This window comes from Periplaneta americana, chromosome 11 (assembly GCF_040183065.1).
Source record: "Periplaneta americana isolate PAMFEO1 chromosome 11, P.americana_PAMFEO1_priV1, whole genome shotgun sequence".
In the NCBI taxonomy this organism is placed as follows: domain Eukaryota; kingdom Metazoa; phylum Arthropoda; class Insecta; order Blattodea; family Blattidae; genus Periplaneta; species Periplaneta americana.
In genome coordinates this window covers 14152624-14169327 of record NC_091127.1, presented here as the reverse complement: position 1 = coordinate 14169327, position 16704 = coordinate 14152624, and the positions used below count along the sequence as shown (strand labels likewise).

Sequence of the window (16704 nt, the reverse complement as noted above, 5' to 3'; positions counted from 1 at the left end):
AATAGCCTATACCTTTGTATGAACTTCTAGCCTGTCAAATCACAGAAATCATCTGCTCTGTTTATGTATTCATGGATATCATTTTCTAAATAATCCAGATATATAAGTTCAGCATCTAACACACCAGCCATATTGGATACTTCTATGCTAACAGAGAGTTAAATGATTTTGTTTTTAATATATATCAACGATTTACTTAAAATTGACATTGAGAAATATTCTGGTACTCTGTATTCTTATGCTGATGATACTGTGGTTATATTTAGCGGTTCGAGTTGGAATGAAACTTATCAAAATTCTAACAGTGGTATTAACATTATTAAAGAATGGCTGGATGCTCACTTAGTTTCTTTGAACGTTTCTAAAACAAAATTAATACCATTTTCATTAACATCACATGGCCTTGAGGAACTAAAAATGAATAATAACAGAAGTATAACAATACATGATTGTTACCTACCTACTTGCTCATGTAACGCTTTGAGTATATCCTCACAAGTCAAATATGTAGGCATTATTATTGACCAACATTTAAAATGGGACAAGCATATCTCCTTCCTGTGTAACAGATTGCGTAAAACAATCCACAAATTTTCCATTCTACGCTCTTATTTACCTGTTTCTGTTCTGTGTACTGTGTACTTAGCTCTGTTTCAATCAATAACTCAGTATGGTATTTTAGGTTGGGGAGGAATGGCAAAATCGACTCTCCATCCTTTAAATTTGCTACAAAAAAGAATTATCAAGGTTTTTCCGTGGTTTTCCTAAGGCGCTAAGACAAATGTCGGGATGAGCCCTAAAAGAAATGGGCCACGGACCTGCACTCATAACCCCATTAATCTCCCTAATTACTTTAAATTAATTAACTAATTACATCTCTCCCCCCCTCTTCGTAATCGAGCCATCATATAACCAAATGGCTTGTCTCAAAATTGAGACGATTCAACAAGGCTCATGACACCAACCACCTCCTACATAATAGCCAAATTGGATAGTCTCTTATACATGAGACAACTCATCTCGCCTAAGGTATTCCGTGGTTTTCCTAAGGCGTAAGACAAATGTCGGGATGAGCCCTATAAGAAATGGGCCACGGACCTATATGCCCTTCCCCATATATATTCCCCTTTATTATAAACGACGTATGCCCTAGTTCAGAGCCTATAAATTGTCTATTAAATATAGGAGGTCACTCAATTAGTCGCAATTTGAAAGGACAGGGACCTCTCAAATTGCAGATTTAGATTTCACGGCGCTTCTTCCGACGGCCTTCACATGCTTTGTCATCGAACAACAGATGATGGAGTCTTGCCATCCTAATGGCAAACACCAGCCAACTCCTCCTCGCCCTGTTCCATGATCACTTAATCAAATCTCAGTCCCCCTCGCGTATGTGGTACCTAAGAGGTTACGTCCAATTTCGGCTTCCCCTTAAAAATTTTCTAGAGCTCCTTCAGGGGAGCAGCGTAACCCGGAGTGAGACTAGTGGCCAACAGGCTTGGAGCTCACATATTTAGTTTTGTACAGCTCCTAACCCCTTGCAAGGACGCGTTTTGCGTACCTTTTAAATTTTCCTCCCAATTCTCCTTCGATTTTTCGATTTCAATTCGAATTATCAAAATTTGTCTATATAAACCTTTTGATTACCCAACAAAATTAATTTTTCAGGAATTTGGTGTATCAAATCTAGAACAAATTTATAAACAAACATTGCTGATTTACTTCCATAAAAGCCACAATAAATTTAAATTAGATCCTCATGAATACCATATGAGACAAAATTACAGTTTCTTTCTAAATACTCCGAAATGCCACACAGCTGCTGGATTAAAGCACAGCAGAAGTTTTGGACCCAAAATATATAATGAATTAATTAGAGCTTATCCTGAGCTAAGTACACTTAACACACACAGATTCAAGAAACAAATCAGATTAATTATTTAATTGTTTAAGCTAATTGAGTTAAAAATTGATACTCTAATATTTATGTACTTTTGTATTTTCTATTTGTATATAGACCCTATTATTACATGCTGTATTATTTTACCATTTATTAATGTTATTGTGCTCAATGAACTCTCTGAATTTTGTGATATATTTTGTATAACTGATCTGAACTGCGCCCGAGCACGAGCTTCTGCTCTTTCGGGCTGCAATGCCTAATGTAGCTCAAGTGTAAATTATTAAATAAATATTATTATTATTATTATTATTATTATTATATTAAATATTATAACTGCATGAAATTGGGCAGTTAAATTAACATAGGTTTTAACAGCCTGTTAGTACTAACAGTAGTTGAAGAAATGCTTCAACTGTTAAGTTTACAGTTAAAATGGAATAACACACTGTTGTAATTTAACAAAGGTTGAAGAAACCAGGCCATACAATAATTAGCAAGCAGTCCCTGGACACTACCAGATGGCATGATGAAAACCACTGTTCAGATCAGGAATGCTCAAAACTTCTATTTCCATGAAAATCTTGAAATCGAATTTCTGCAGCTTCACAGAACTTTCTCTTTATAGTTTAGTGATAATAACTACATTGCTGGGGTGAAACATGTTCAAATTATTAAACAGTGTAATAAATAATAACATTTTGTGAGATATCCATGGAAGCTGTATGATCGTACCTCTTTTCATAGACTTGGAGGGAGAGCCAGAGGAGCTTCGCTTGGCAGGCGAAAGGCTGGACGTTGTTTTCATGCTCTTGCTGGGGCTCGAACCAGAGCCCCCTGTGGAAAGAGAGGTGTCAGTATTGTCACTGCTGCTGTTGGTGGTGCGGGTGTTGCTTGCGGCCGTACTACCTGCGTGATGATGGTGATGATGGTGGTGATGGTGGTGCAGGGCGGCCACGTTACCCTCTCCACCATGGTTGTTATGTTCTCCCCCTGTCGTCACTGCCCCCTCCCCATCACTCGAGTCGTCACTGGAGTCCCCCGTGAAAGGCATGGATCGGATCTGGCTAGCTCTCTGTAACATACATTCAAGTACAATGACTCTGGTTTCCTACGTTGAGTATATAATTAATATTCTGGCAAGTAAGATATTTTACCATTTATTATTTCTCCATTTATTAATTCATTCACTTAATTAATTAACTCATTCACTTATTAATTCATCCATTAAATTTGTGTTATTGTTATACAGTTCAAAGCTCCTAGAAATAAATCTCTTCCATTGTCTAGAGCATTGGATTCATAATCCTGTTGACCCAGGTCAGAGTGCTGCATTGGAGTTAAATTGCTTGCTTGAACTCGGTCGAATGTTGCACGCTCGAGTGAGGTAAGATCAGTCGTGATACGCTCGTATTAAATAGAAGCACAGTACAAGGTCATCTCACTGACATGTCTTATCTTGTATGGAAGGCGACAGATAAGGTACACACATGTTTTGCTCACACGATAAAAATAAGGCTTTATTTTCTGCATTTATGACAAACGTCTAATGGAACATACCAAAACAGTAACATGAAGTTATGAATAAAATTGTATGAAAAACTTCGATATACAGTTATTATTCCTAATTAATAATTATTCAATATTTGATTTACCACATATATAATGATAGGTCCATACATAGTGTTCCGCCTATATACTGCGACAATGTAGAAATGTTTTACAAAATATTATTATATAGCAATAAATTAATAACAATATTAGTACAGAGATAATGTCACAGAAAATATAATAAAACGAATAATCATGCTGCACTACCGTTACACACGCAAAGATTGATACACTAATTATTAGAGATTATTATTATTATTATTATTATTATTATTATTATTATTATTATTATTATTATTATTATTACTAGAAAACTTGATACAGTTCTTGCATTATCGTGATTGTGTTCTCCGTTTATAATAATTACATTTACATCCAATAACATCTATCAGATGTGGCAAAAACAAAATCATTCCTGTGTGGGGAAAAAAGAAACATTTACCTACGACATTTATATTACATTTTAAAGCAAGTTTTGTAGTTGTACTATGGAGAGCTTAGTTAAACACTGCAAAGTTTTGAAATGATAAGCATCTATGATGTTACTACACAGTTCATCACTGTAACAAGAACGAATGTCTAACGCTCGGCTTATACCGTTCGAGGATTTATCGCTCGCGACAATTTTACCCATCATGCATGTGCGCTACCTGTCGGATTATGCTATGAACTACTTGGTGCTCGAGCGAAAACGTCTGATGCAGACCTCTGCCCAGGTTCGATCCTGGTATACCCCTGATTTATGACTTGTGTTAGGTAAGTCCGTGGTCCAGGTAACACAGAGGTTTTCTCCGTGAGCTCTTGTTCCTCTGTGGCATCCAAATAAATCTCCATCATCCCATCTCATTGCGGGTGTAGTGCAGACCAGCCTCCTATGGCGCACCTTGGGCAATGAGTCTGTCAGTAAATTGGTCTATACAACTGGCTTCATATGGGTGAATAACGAACAGTCAAATACCCACCACTGGTAAAAATATATATATATTGTTGTCCTTGTTGCTTGTCATGAGTACAAGGTAAGTAGAGTCTGTGTGATGTATCTTGTCTCACTGTGAAAAGAGAGAGAAAGGAGATATGTCTTACTTCGTGTGTATTGTTATGGCGATGGGGCAATGGAGCGATGCTGTCCATCCATCCAGTGGTGGAAGGGACTAGTTGATACATTCTGTAGCGCAAAATAAAATTACAAAATATCTCTCTTTGTACTGTGTAGTTCCGTCACCGAGCTTGTCTTTCAAGAAACTGAGTTCCGGCAGCCTGCACAATAACAAGGTTTTGAAAGGAATCCTGAAAATTTACAACCCTCCTATAATCTCCACCCTCATTTGAAGGGACTTGGTTTTATTGCTACTGAGACAAGATAAACCTTACCAGGTATAGGTACTATACACTTACCCCCTTCACAGTGGCATAGACAGGGACGCTGATATCGCAGTATCCCTGGGTCGAAGTAGAGGCTGCAGCTTGCTTCATGTTGTTGTTATTGTTGTTTGCAGTGTCTGCAGCACCCGTCTGGCTGCCAGCTGGCACTACCTGCAGGCCATCAGCTGCCACCTGGTAAATACGGGACTCCCAAGAAGGGAAGCGATGTAGCGGAGGGGTGGGGGGCTTGCCAGCACATTCCAGTGACAGGGATCCTCCACTGTTGGTGCTGCTCGTGCTGCCACCTGGATGATTGTGTGAATAACATAGCAACAATGTTAACTGGATACTTAACAGTAGAAAGGTGCAAAGTACCAAATTTATGAACAGTATTTTATTAATAAATAACTTTTATCTTGAACATTTTTAAGAATATATTTTTTTTAAATTGAATTGATATTCTCGTGACCAGAATATTGTACGAAATAGAAATATATTGTTGTCTAGTGCCTTGCATTTGGCAATGAAGCCATTAGCAGTCGTGTTTTCCAATACTTTTGAACTGTAGTTTCTTCTGATCTTAATGCTTCACAGGTCTTCATTCATTTCTGCTGGATCGTTACACAGGACACATATTGGTGAAGCTGAGATACCTATTCTGTAGAGATGACTTGCTAGACAGTCATGATTTGTCAACAGTCTGAAGGCTGCAACTGCTGTTTTCCTTGGTCTCTGAGGGATTATATCTGGGTTGGAAAGTAGTGTAATCCATTTTTTGTCTTTAGCAGTTGATTCTATTTCTTGTAGGTATGAATGAGAAAATTTTGAAGTGATCAAGCGTTTTATTGAGGAATATGAGAAATTAAATTTAGACTTTTGTTTTATTGTTGTGCCTTTCTTTGCAAGTGTGTCTGCGGTTTCATTCCCCATGACTCCACAGTGTGCTGGAATCCATTGGAGATGGACAATCTTATTAACTTTTTGGAGTTGTGTTAACATTTTGTAGCATTCTCTTATTTTTGTTGACTACTTTGTAGCATTTGAACATATTCCCTGAATTGCAGCTTTAGAATCTGAAAGAATTACTGTCTTGTCATATTTATTTAAGGGAAGATTTAATAACTGTCGGAGAGCAATGTGTATAGCCTCTATTTCACCATCATAATTTGTTGTGTCTCTGCCAACAGAATGATAAAAGGAAAAATGTGTACATGTAACTCCAGCTCCAGTAAGGTTTTCTGTGGTTGATCCATCAGTATATATGTGGAGCCATTCTTCTGTAGGGTATCTAGTATTGATCGTTTCCAGTGCTAGAAGTTTTTGTATTTCTTTTGGTGTGTCTGATTTACTTATTTCCTCTGTTAATTCCAAACTGAAGGTAGGTTGCAATAATTCCAATGGATTTTCTCTTATAAGTAAATTGGAGATTTATCCTTCGAAGAGGTTGAAAAATTCAAATATCTTGGAGCAACAGTAACAAATATAAATGACACTCGGGAGGAAATTGAAAAAAAAAAGTTTATTTTGTTCCTCTTTCTTCGTAACTCCTATTCTAAGAATAAATTAACGACTTAAAAAAATTGAGAAATACATTCTTCTTGTCCTCATTTCATGCAAACGAACTACATAATTGTGAATATGTATCTCAGACAACACTAACGTAACTACTCTCAGCTTGGCAGTTCAAGAACAGAAAATATTATAGCAGTTACTTTACTTAAAACTTTATTATTTGCACGCGCTGGTATGGAATTCATATACAGGACTAGTAAGCAGTAGCGGACAGTGGATTTGAAAGATGGGGAGGCCAAGACGTGAATGATGAGAATATAAAAATATAAGGCCTGTGACGTACCTCATTACCAAGCGCAGAATTGATAGGTTTTAAGAAACTAAAATTAGATTTTCCAATTTATGTTTTAGGATTTTAAATCTTATGTTTAGGAATTTATATGATTTTACGGGAAAAAATAAAAATAAACAACATACTGTTAATATTATTACAACGGCTTGGTAAAGATTGCCTTTCTTTAGGACACTCTTAAGTCCTAACCTACGAATTAGGTCTTTTTAGATCATATTGAGTTTAAGAATGTTACTCTTTGCTACATAAAACGAACAAGAAAAGCAATATTCCGAGAGTAACGAGATAGCAACAAAACTGATTCGAACCTAAGAATCCAGGTCTTGCTCATTGCTGTTACATAGTCTAATTTTACAGCAAATTAACTGGACGTTCTTCTTTCTTAGCAAACCGATCAAATAGGCCACAACATACTGAATAACTGCTACTAGAAGAAGCTAGAAACAAATCTGAATTTGTTTCTAAACTCTCGATATATTTAAAATACTGTATAAGTAAATACATCTCGTAACACAAAAGAATAAGATAACAAGAACACCCACAAACAAGAGAAAATCTAACAACATAAATGAAAACTTTTACGCAGGCAGAGAAAACTAACAACACGTGACTCAATTTTCTAAACCCAAGAAGAGAGAAAAAGAGAGAGCTTCCCAATACAGCGAAACCAGCCGTGGCTATAAGCAGTACAGTTGTCAGCGGTGGGTAGGACGTCTCCAAATCGGCTCCCCTCGCGCGTTCTAGTCAAGTTTAAACACTCTTCTAACCAGCTATCTTATTGGTTGAACTACTGTTGTCATGGTTACCGGGGAGTAGCATCATGTAGCAGACTCCTCTCTCCCGCTCTTGCATAGATACTGCAGGCTGCTAGATGTCGACTATACAGGTTATAGCGCTATCTGTTATTTTTCAGTACGAATTATTTGTACTATCTACAGTATAGCAAGTGGGCATCACCAACTGGATGTGGTCGACTTTACGTAACTTACATCTTAGACGTAGTGAATAGTAAAATTAATATAAAAGGAAAAAATGTTCGTCATTTGCTGTAACTTGTCTGTGATCTTAATTCAGCTGAAATTATTACTGCCATATTGTGTTCTGGTAAAATATTAGGGGAGGCACAGCCTCCCTTGCCTCCCCTGAAAATCCGCCACTGCTAATAAGGTATACTCGTGGATGTTGATTATGGGATAAGACATGGATTAAGCGCATGTAGAGTGAGAGAAAGACAAAATGGGTACCTAAGACCATGATAAATGCAAACTCTTTTATCACGTAATACTTCTGCTCACATTTTCAAGCATTTCTCTGCATGATTCATGGCTTTGTTTTCACCTTGTGATGCATCCCGATGGTTGGCGAGGGAGCCACCTGCTGCACTGAGCCAGGGCACCCGCTCATGGCTGGGCGTGTAAATCTCAGCATAGTCGTGAGTTGTCTCATCTACTCCAGAGGCAGGGGCGGAAGGTAGAGACGACGACGGCAGCAGAGCTAGGCTCTCCACAGCGGCCTGCAAGTCCTGCGTCAGCAACGATCTGGATGCATCCATTCCTGTGAAAACAAACGTGTTTGATAAGGACACTAGTTCAAGCACACTTCACAATGACTTCTAGAAAAATGTTAACTGGGGTAAGATCTGCAGAATATGCCTGTACAGGATTAAGATTCAACTCCATCTCACCAGATATGTGAGGCATGGTAAGGCCGTCAGTGCCCGTGGCTGTTGGATGGAAAGGATGTCCGATATCTATGCTTAACTGCTGCTGCTGTTGCTGGAGGTGACGCTGCTCCATTTCTGCTGCATACAACGGGTCCACAACAATGCCTCCAGACCCAGCACTACAGCACCAACATCGATACCATATTGATTAGTCAACAAGAATATAATGCTGTCCTTTGCAATGTAACAAGTGCATTTAAGTATTTCATCATGTTGTATAACCAACAGGACTTAGAATAAGTACTGAAAAGTGGAGTCTAAGGTCTCAATATTGAAGGAAAATAAGCACTCTTGATTTTAAAGCGTTTGTATCATTTCTATGCAATATTACTGGAGGATATTTTCCACAATTACGTACGAATTAATAACATGGTATACAGTATATACACTATCTACCAAAAAGTAATTGGGCACTGTTTTTTGTCCCTTTAGAACCTCGTGGTACCACCTCTTGTTGCTATAACAGCAGCCACCCCGTCAGGCATGCTCTCCACTAGTTTGTTTAGGATATCCAGTGGAATGCTCGCCATTCCTCTTGCAATATGGCACTCAGATGGACAATGGAAGTTGGCCGAATTTCCCGAAACCTCAATCGTCGGTCCAATTCGTCTCAAAGGTGCTCAATGGGATTGAGATCAGGACTCTGTGCAGACCAGTCCAACTGGTGAACATTATTGTCTGCACACCACTGCATAGTAGCCACCGAAACATGGCTCTAGCACGTAAAATCCTGGGTGCCCAATTACTTTTTGGTAGATAGTGTATATGTGTATTTCATTTACCAATTTTCAGAATGATTTAAATTTTCTGAATTTTATTGCAATCTTGATCAAGAAAATTATAAGAGCAAATTAGCTGGAACTGGTTCTTACCAACTTTTTTGTTGAATTTTCTGAATGCAATGTAATTGTGACTTTGTATAGACGTGTCACATACCATTCAATAAGTTCATATTCGTTGAGTTTATCTTTTCTTTTATTTTCAGAATCAACGCAAATAAACTGCTATTTCTTTGTAATATATATGTATAATTAAATTTTATTTTTCATATTATAGTTGGAATCTCCTGATAGAGGGGCCAAGAAGGCCTGACGGCCTTATCTCTACCAGGTTAAATAAATAAATACTAATACTAAATAGACTACTAAATGAAACGTCTAAATTCCTACTTCAAGTACACAATAATAGACAAATGGCATCTAACACCAATTTACTGCATATCGGTAAATGACATTTTCATTACAGACGAAAAGTTTTTAAGTCTTCATTCTCCTACTTGGACTGTAGCATCATGGAAGCAACTACTTCAAGAGTAAGATGTTACCTGAAGGAAGAGTTGCCAGTGGTGGGGGCAGTGGCAGAGGACAGTGGTCTGGCAGGTAAGTCGTGTAGCGGCAGCCCTAGTGAGTCATCACTCGTGGTGGTCGTGGTCACATCCAAGCTCAGGCTGGCCCTCGATGAAGACCCCTACAGCAGTTACAGGTGTTAAGTTTAAGACCTTATTTGGCACAAAAAGTAACAACACAAAAAGCTGAAATGAAATTTAAATTTAGTAATCTTTTGTTTTCTTTAAGTGTGTACTTTTTCAGAAATTTATAAACAAAGGAAAAAGTCTAGAAAGACAGTACAAAAGAAAAACGAATGGAAGGCAGAAAGAAGGAACAAAAACACCCATATAAGTATATAGGAGCACATGAACACACGCAAAAAAAAAAAATAAATAAAATAATGGAAATATAAATTGTTGTTGTTAATTCTATTAAATTTAGCAATCTACATTTCCTACAAATGGAACTCTCTGCATCAAAATCCACAGTTAATTCCCGATTTACCATGAAAATCGTCTGTAGCTGCATTTAGATTGGCAACAGGCCATGATTGTTTGGCATAGAATTGGAATATATCAGTCCCCTAACTGTCCATTGTGCAACTCAAACCAAGAAATGGATTCGGAACACCTCAAAATCTGTGCTTCAGTGGCTGACCATGATAATATCTTTGAAAAATATTGGAGTGCAAGAGGTCAAATGACTTTATTGTCAAACGCCTGGCATTAGAAAACAATAACAACAACAAACATTTCCTATGTGTATATGATCTTAATTCAGATCTTAATTGGCACAAAAAGTAACAACACAAAAAACTGAAATGAAATTTAAATTTAGTAATCTTTGGTTTTCTTTAAGTGTGTACTTTTTCAGAAATTTATAAATATAAACAAAGGAAAAAGTCTAGAAAGACCTAGCCCTAAAAGAAATAGGCCACGGACCACTTCCCTTCCCCCACTCTTTCTCTTCTACTACCACAAAGAACCTGCCAATTTCTTAGATAACCTGTACTATAATAATTAGGGGAAAATAAATATATTGTAAGTTCACAGGGCTAACGGCTTCGAAGCTGGGTACCTGGTTCTAACGAAGTGCACTGGAAGCAATTTAAAACATGGGGGCATGAGATAGTTACCCTGCCTGCCATTAAAATTCACTTCAATCAAATCCCCAAGGTAAAAAAAAATAATAAAAAATAAAAAAATAAAATAAAAAAAATAGAAAGACCTTAGAAAATAAAAACGAATGGAAGGAAGAAAGAAGGAACAAAAACACCCATATAAGTAAATAGGAGCACATGAACACACGCAAAAAAAAAAAAAAACAAACAAACAAACAAACAAACAAAAAATGGAAATATAAATTGTTGTTGTTGTTGTTAATTCTATTAAATTTAGCAATCTACATTTCCTATGTGTATATGATCTTAATTCAGATCTTAATTGGCACAAAAAGTAACAACACAAAAAACTGAAATGAAATTTAAATTTAGCAATCTTTTGTTTTCTTTAAGTGTGTACTTTTTCAGAAATTTATAAACAAAAGAAAAAGTCTAGAAAGACAGTAGAAAAGAAAAACGAATGGAAGGCAGAAAGAAGAAACAAAGACACCCATATAGGTACATAGGAGGATATGCACAAACGCAAAAAAACAAAACATGGAAATATAAATTCTTGTTGTTGTTGTTGTTGTTGTTGTTGTTGTTGTTGTTGTTAATTCTATTAAATTTAGCAACCTACATTTCCTATGTATATATGATTTTACTACATGCAATGATCAGCATTCATCATATGAATTAAATGTAATATGAGCAGAACAAGAGAAATAAACCAAAGGAAAATACTGATTGCAACATAACACGAACAATATCCTATCACTTGTCTTTTACTAAGACTAATCTTAAGCCGATTGTGTTGCAAATTTACTTTTCAGTGAGAGGTGGGTGTTACAAATACATTGAACCAAAAAGCATGGGCATAATAAAACCAAAACAGATAAATTGGTACCAACTCACTCCAGTGCTTGATCTGTCCTTTCCCACGCCACCCACCAGCTGACTGTGTGCCAAGTGGTTTCTCAGCAGCTCCAGCTGCGCATTGCACTTCTGATTTTGTTCCCGCAGGTGCTGATTCTGCTCCTCCAGCTGTAAGCAAGCATGTAGAAATGAAGCTTCTGTTTCTATTATTATTATTGCTGTTTATCTCATAGACACGTTATTCAGCATTATATAAAATGACAAATCTGAAATAAATATTTCAGATTTAGTTTTTCTTTAAGATCCTGAAAATTATGTAGGCAATCACGCAGTTTACTAGAAACACATCTGTGTAGGCCTACACATTAGAGATGATTTCATAATATAGGTGCATATTAGAAGAAACATACAAAAAATTTAACAAAATAGCACTTCGGAATATGTCTTATATAATACTTTCGTGTGTTACCGAATTTATTTCAGAATTCTTAGGCCTTACTTACTTACTTACTGGCTTTTAAGGAACCCGGAGGTTCATTGCCGCCCTCACACAAGCCCACCATCGGTCCCTATCCTGAGCAAGATTAATCCATTCTCTATCATCATATCCCACCTCTCTCAAATCCATTTTAATATTATCTTCCCATCTACGTCTCGGCCTCCCTAAAGGTCTTTTTCCCTCCGGCCTCCCAACTAACACTCTATATGCATTTCTGGATTCGCCCATACGTGCTACATGCCCTGCCTATCTCAAACGTCTTGATTTAATGTTCCTAATTATGTCAGGTGAAGAATACAATGCGTGCAGTTCTGTGTTGCGTAACTTTCTCCATTCTCCTGTAACTTCATCCCTCTTAGCCCCAAATATTTTCCTAAGTACCTTATTCTCAAACACCCTTAATCTCTGTTCCTCTCTCAAAGTGAGAGTCCAAGTTTCACAACCATACAGAACAACCGGTAATATAACTGTTTTATAAATTCTAACTTTCAGATTTTTCGACAGCAGACTGGATGATAAGTTTCTCAACTGAATAAGAATTCTTAGGCCTACATCAAATAATGTATTTTTATAGAATTCTTTAGTTGTTATATTATTATATTAATGGTTCATCTTACATTAAATTAATGTTACGCTAAATTTGTGTAAAAGCACCCAAAGTCCTTCAACGAGGAACATTTACTGCAAATTCTGAAAACGTGAATGTGCTGAGAAACTGTGCAAAATTGATCAATGAATTGAATGTCAACTTCATCGATTGATAATTATTATGGAAAATTTTTAGCAAAATCTGTCCTTTATATGCAGGCAAATTTATAAATTCGCCTATGTTTATCAGATCAACTGTAAATAAATAAAGAAATAATAATATTAATACACAAACTATGAAATTTAGTCCTGACCAATTATAACCGATTACAAACTGAATCCAAATTACACTCACATTTGTAGGAGGATTATGTATGTTATGATTATAAACAAACTCATATGTCATGCAGGCAACATAACAGGTGAAACATTCCCACCTCCCGAAGCTTATTGGTGACCCACTCTTTGATCTTGGCTGCCTTGGCCTCAACCTGCTTTGCGTCCTGGAGTCGAAGCTGGCGCTGCAACATGGAGACAACATCATACAACTGTACTCTTGTCAGAATTACAAAGTAATAGAAAAATATCAAAAGAAACATGCTGGGGGAGATACGAAGCACGCTTGAAAGATGACAGTGCATTTCAAGATACACAATTTAATTTTAATAAATTTGAAATTACTATGTTAAAAACTTTAAAATGTCACGCCCAAACACTACAATAAAGCTGAATTACCTGTTCCTCTACCTGGGTCTCGAGCTTGTTGATGACCGTCTCCTTTGCCTGCACGGTACTGTTCAGACTTGATACATGCTCAGATGTTTCACTTGGAGTCCAGTCGGCCTGAGCAAGCCTCTGCTCCATCATCCGAACCTGAACAAGATATAAGCTTGGATTTTACCAGGGTTACAAATCTATCAGACAAAACACAGTAAATTTCATGTGCTTGAACTCTGTATCAGCAAAGTATAAGTTCAATTAATCAAGGCTAGGGCAAGAAAAATAGTGTACTGAGTAATCAGGATTTATCAGAGCACAAGGGAACTTCCATCAGGATCAGCACTCACAGGTTGACTTCATCAAGGTTAAGGTTCTGTTGGAACAAACTACAGATCAACTAAAAGGATCTATAATCTACCTGAACACAACAAAAGCTAAATCCATCAGAAGTAAGATTTTTCCTGAACAGAACAAAAGTTAAATCCATTAGGACAAAGATTCTGCCTGATCAGAACAAAAGTTAAATCCATTAGGAGCAAGATTCTGCCTGATCAGAACAAAAGTTAACTTCATCAGAGCCACTGGCGTAGCTTAGACGATAGGGAGTTGGACTCAATCTGAAGCTAAACTCTTGTGTGTGTTTGAATCTGGCTGGGAATGACTGTTTTTCTTCGAAATTTTCTCCAAATGTAAAGGGAATGTCAAGTAACCTTATGGCAAATCCTCGGACTCATTTAATAAAATATAATCTCGCTATCACCAATTCCACCTTCAAGCACAATAATCCTTTAAGCCTAGATGGATCGGAATAGGCAAAAAATAAACATAGTCAAGGTTTTGCCTAAACAGAACAAAAGGTTAAGGTTCTGCCTAAACAGAAAAAAGGGTTAAAGTTCTGCCTGAACAAAACACAAGCTAACTTAGTCAAGATCGAGGTTCTGCGTAAACAAAACGAAAGCCAAGGTTCTGCCTGAACAGAACACAAGTTAATTTTATCAAGCTCAAGGCTCTGTGTGTACAAAACAAAAGTTAACTTTGTCGGATTAAGATTCTGGTTGAAAAAAAAAATACACACACACAAGTTGACATCATCAAGCTCAAAGTTCTGCCTGATCAAAACACAGCTAACTTCGTGAGGATCAAGAAGTAAACAAAACGAAAGCCAACTTCATCAAAGTCAAGAATCTGTATAAACAAAACAAGGGTTAACTTTCTTAGAGTCAAGGTTCTGCCTGAACAAAACATAAACTAACTTTACCAGGAGTAAGGATTTGCCTAAACAAAATACAGTACTTGTTAACTTCATCACAGTCAAGGTTATGATGTTATACAAGTTAACATGACAATTTCATTACGGTGACATATGTCTAAACAAAACACACACCTTCATCACGGTCAGTGTAACAAGACACGTGTTAAATTCTTCAGTCAGAGCTCTGCATGAAAAAGAGTGTCAGTTTCCTAACTGAAGGCTGACATTGCAATAACGCTCAAAATTTCCTCTATCTACTAATTATGAATAAGTATATAATTATGTATATATACATTATATCTCCAATCGAATCTTTTAGCGATAAAAATATCTTCAAATGTTATAGAAATATAATTATTTACCTATACAAGGAAACATTTTGTTCCCTACAGAGAACGCCTTACCTACAACAATATAGTACTGCTAAATAGTCAACTTTTTAGTTTAAATTTAGCAAAGAATTGGTTTATTTGCAAAAAAAAAAAAATACAATTTGGAAACACATTTTCTTTTGATGCTACTCCTACAACCAAGAGCTAAAGCACAAATTACACGCGCATAAAATGAAAATGAAAATAGGATCATCTACATTTTGATGTGCACGTCTCTTTGTAGTTAAGATGAGTATTGAAGATTTATCTACATTGCTTTGGAACTCTCTGCCGCCTGAAGTCAAGGGCTGTCGAACCTTGAAATCTTTTAAATCAAAGTTAGAAAATTATTTTATGACTAGTTGCTATAATAAGTGTTATGACAAGTGTTGTATTGCATGTTTCCACGTATTCACTACATTTTGATATTTATTTTATTTATTATTGTTTCATCAATTTTCCCTACAATGTCTATCATGTTATATCTATCGTGTGAGAACTCCAGCAACTTACTATCATAATAAAATTTACCTTAGGTGTGTGTACTTAATAAAAATTGTGTTCATTGGATGCTCTGCACTTCACTACTACTATTATTATTATTATTATTGTCTGATATTTTTATACATCGTAGGCGTCTCACTTATTTTGACTTAGTACTGTCTACATTTTATTATGCTTTTCCCTTTCTTTCTATATATTATATTATATTATATTATATTATATTATATTATATTATATTATATTATATTATGTCTTATTTCTATTGCCTCGTTGTTTACATTGTATTATGATTACCTCCTTTTTTGTGTACTGTATTTTGTAAATTTGTAGTGTTTTTTGTATCGCAGTTTTACTCCTGGTTGAATGTTAGAGAAGGCAATATGGTCTTAACTCTGCCAGGTTAAATAAACCATTATTATTATTATTTAGTTTTGTTATTATTATTATTATTATTATTATTATTACTGTTATATTGTTGTACCAAAATAACCATTTCATTGCATAATTTCGGAATTAAATTGTTTTATTATATTGCTGTTGTATCAAAATAACCATTTCACTACATAATTTCGAAATTAAATATATTGTTTTATTATATTGTTGTTGTATCAAAATAACCATTTCACTACATAATTTCGGAATTAAATATATTGTTTCTATTATATTGTTGTATCGAAATAACCATTTCACTACATAATTTCGGAATTAAATATATTGTTTCTATTATATTGTTGTATCGAAATAACCATTTCACTGCATAATTTCGGAATTAAATGTATTGTTTTTATTATATTGTTGTATCGAAATAACCATTTCACTGCATAATTTCGGAATTAAATGTATTGTTTTTATTATATTGTTGTATCGAAATAACCATTTCACTGCATAATTTCGGAATTGAATATATTGTTTTTTATTATATTGTTTTATCAAAATAACCATTTCACTGCATAATTTCGGAATTGAATATATTGTTTTTTATTATATTGTTTTATCAAAATAACCAT

General features: G+C 35.8%; 1 protein-coding gene across 1 annotated transcript in view; it reads right to left on the bottom strand.

Annotated features, from left to right (window-relative positions):
- The window catches only part of LOC138708825 (uncharacterized protein CG43867), a 414444-nt gene that overhangs the window by 67562 nt on the left and 330178 nt on the right, over positions 1-16704 (bottom strand). Inside the window, exons 3-10 of the mRNA XM_069839027.1 lie at positions 13586-13723; positions 13288-13371; positions 11803-11931; positions 9785-9927; positions 8422-8579; positions 8076-8291; positions 4907-5178; positions 2636-2975 (exon numbers count right to left, since the gene is read on the bottom strand). Coding sequence (XP_069695128.1) covers positions 2636-2975; positions 4907-5178; positions 8076-8291; positions 8422-8579; positions 9785-9927; positions 11803-11931; positions 13288-13371; positions 13586-13723 — 1480 coding nt within the window. The remainder of the gene's footprint in view (positions 1-2635; positions 2976-4906; positions 5179-8075; positions 8292-8421; positions 8580-9784; positions 9928-11802; positions 11932-13287; positions 13372-13585; positions 13724-16704) is intronic.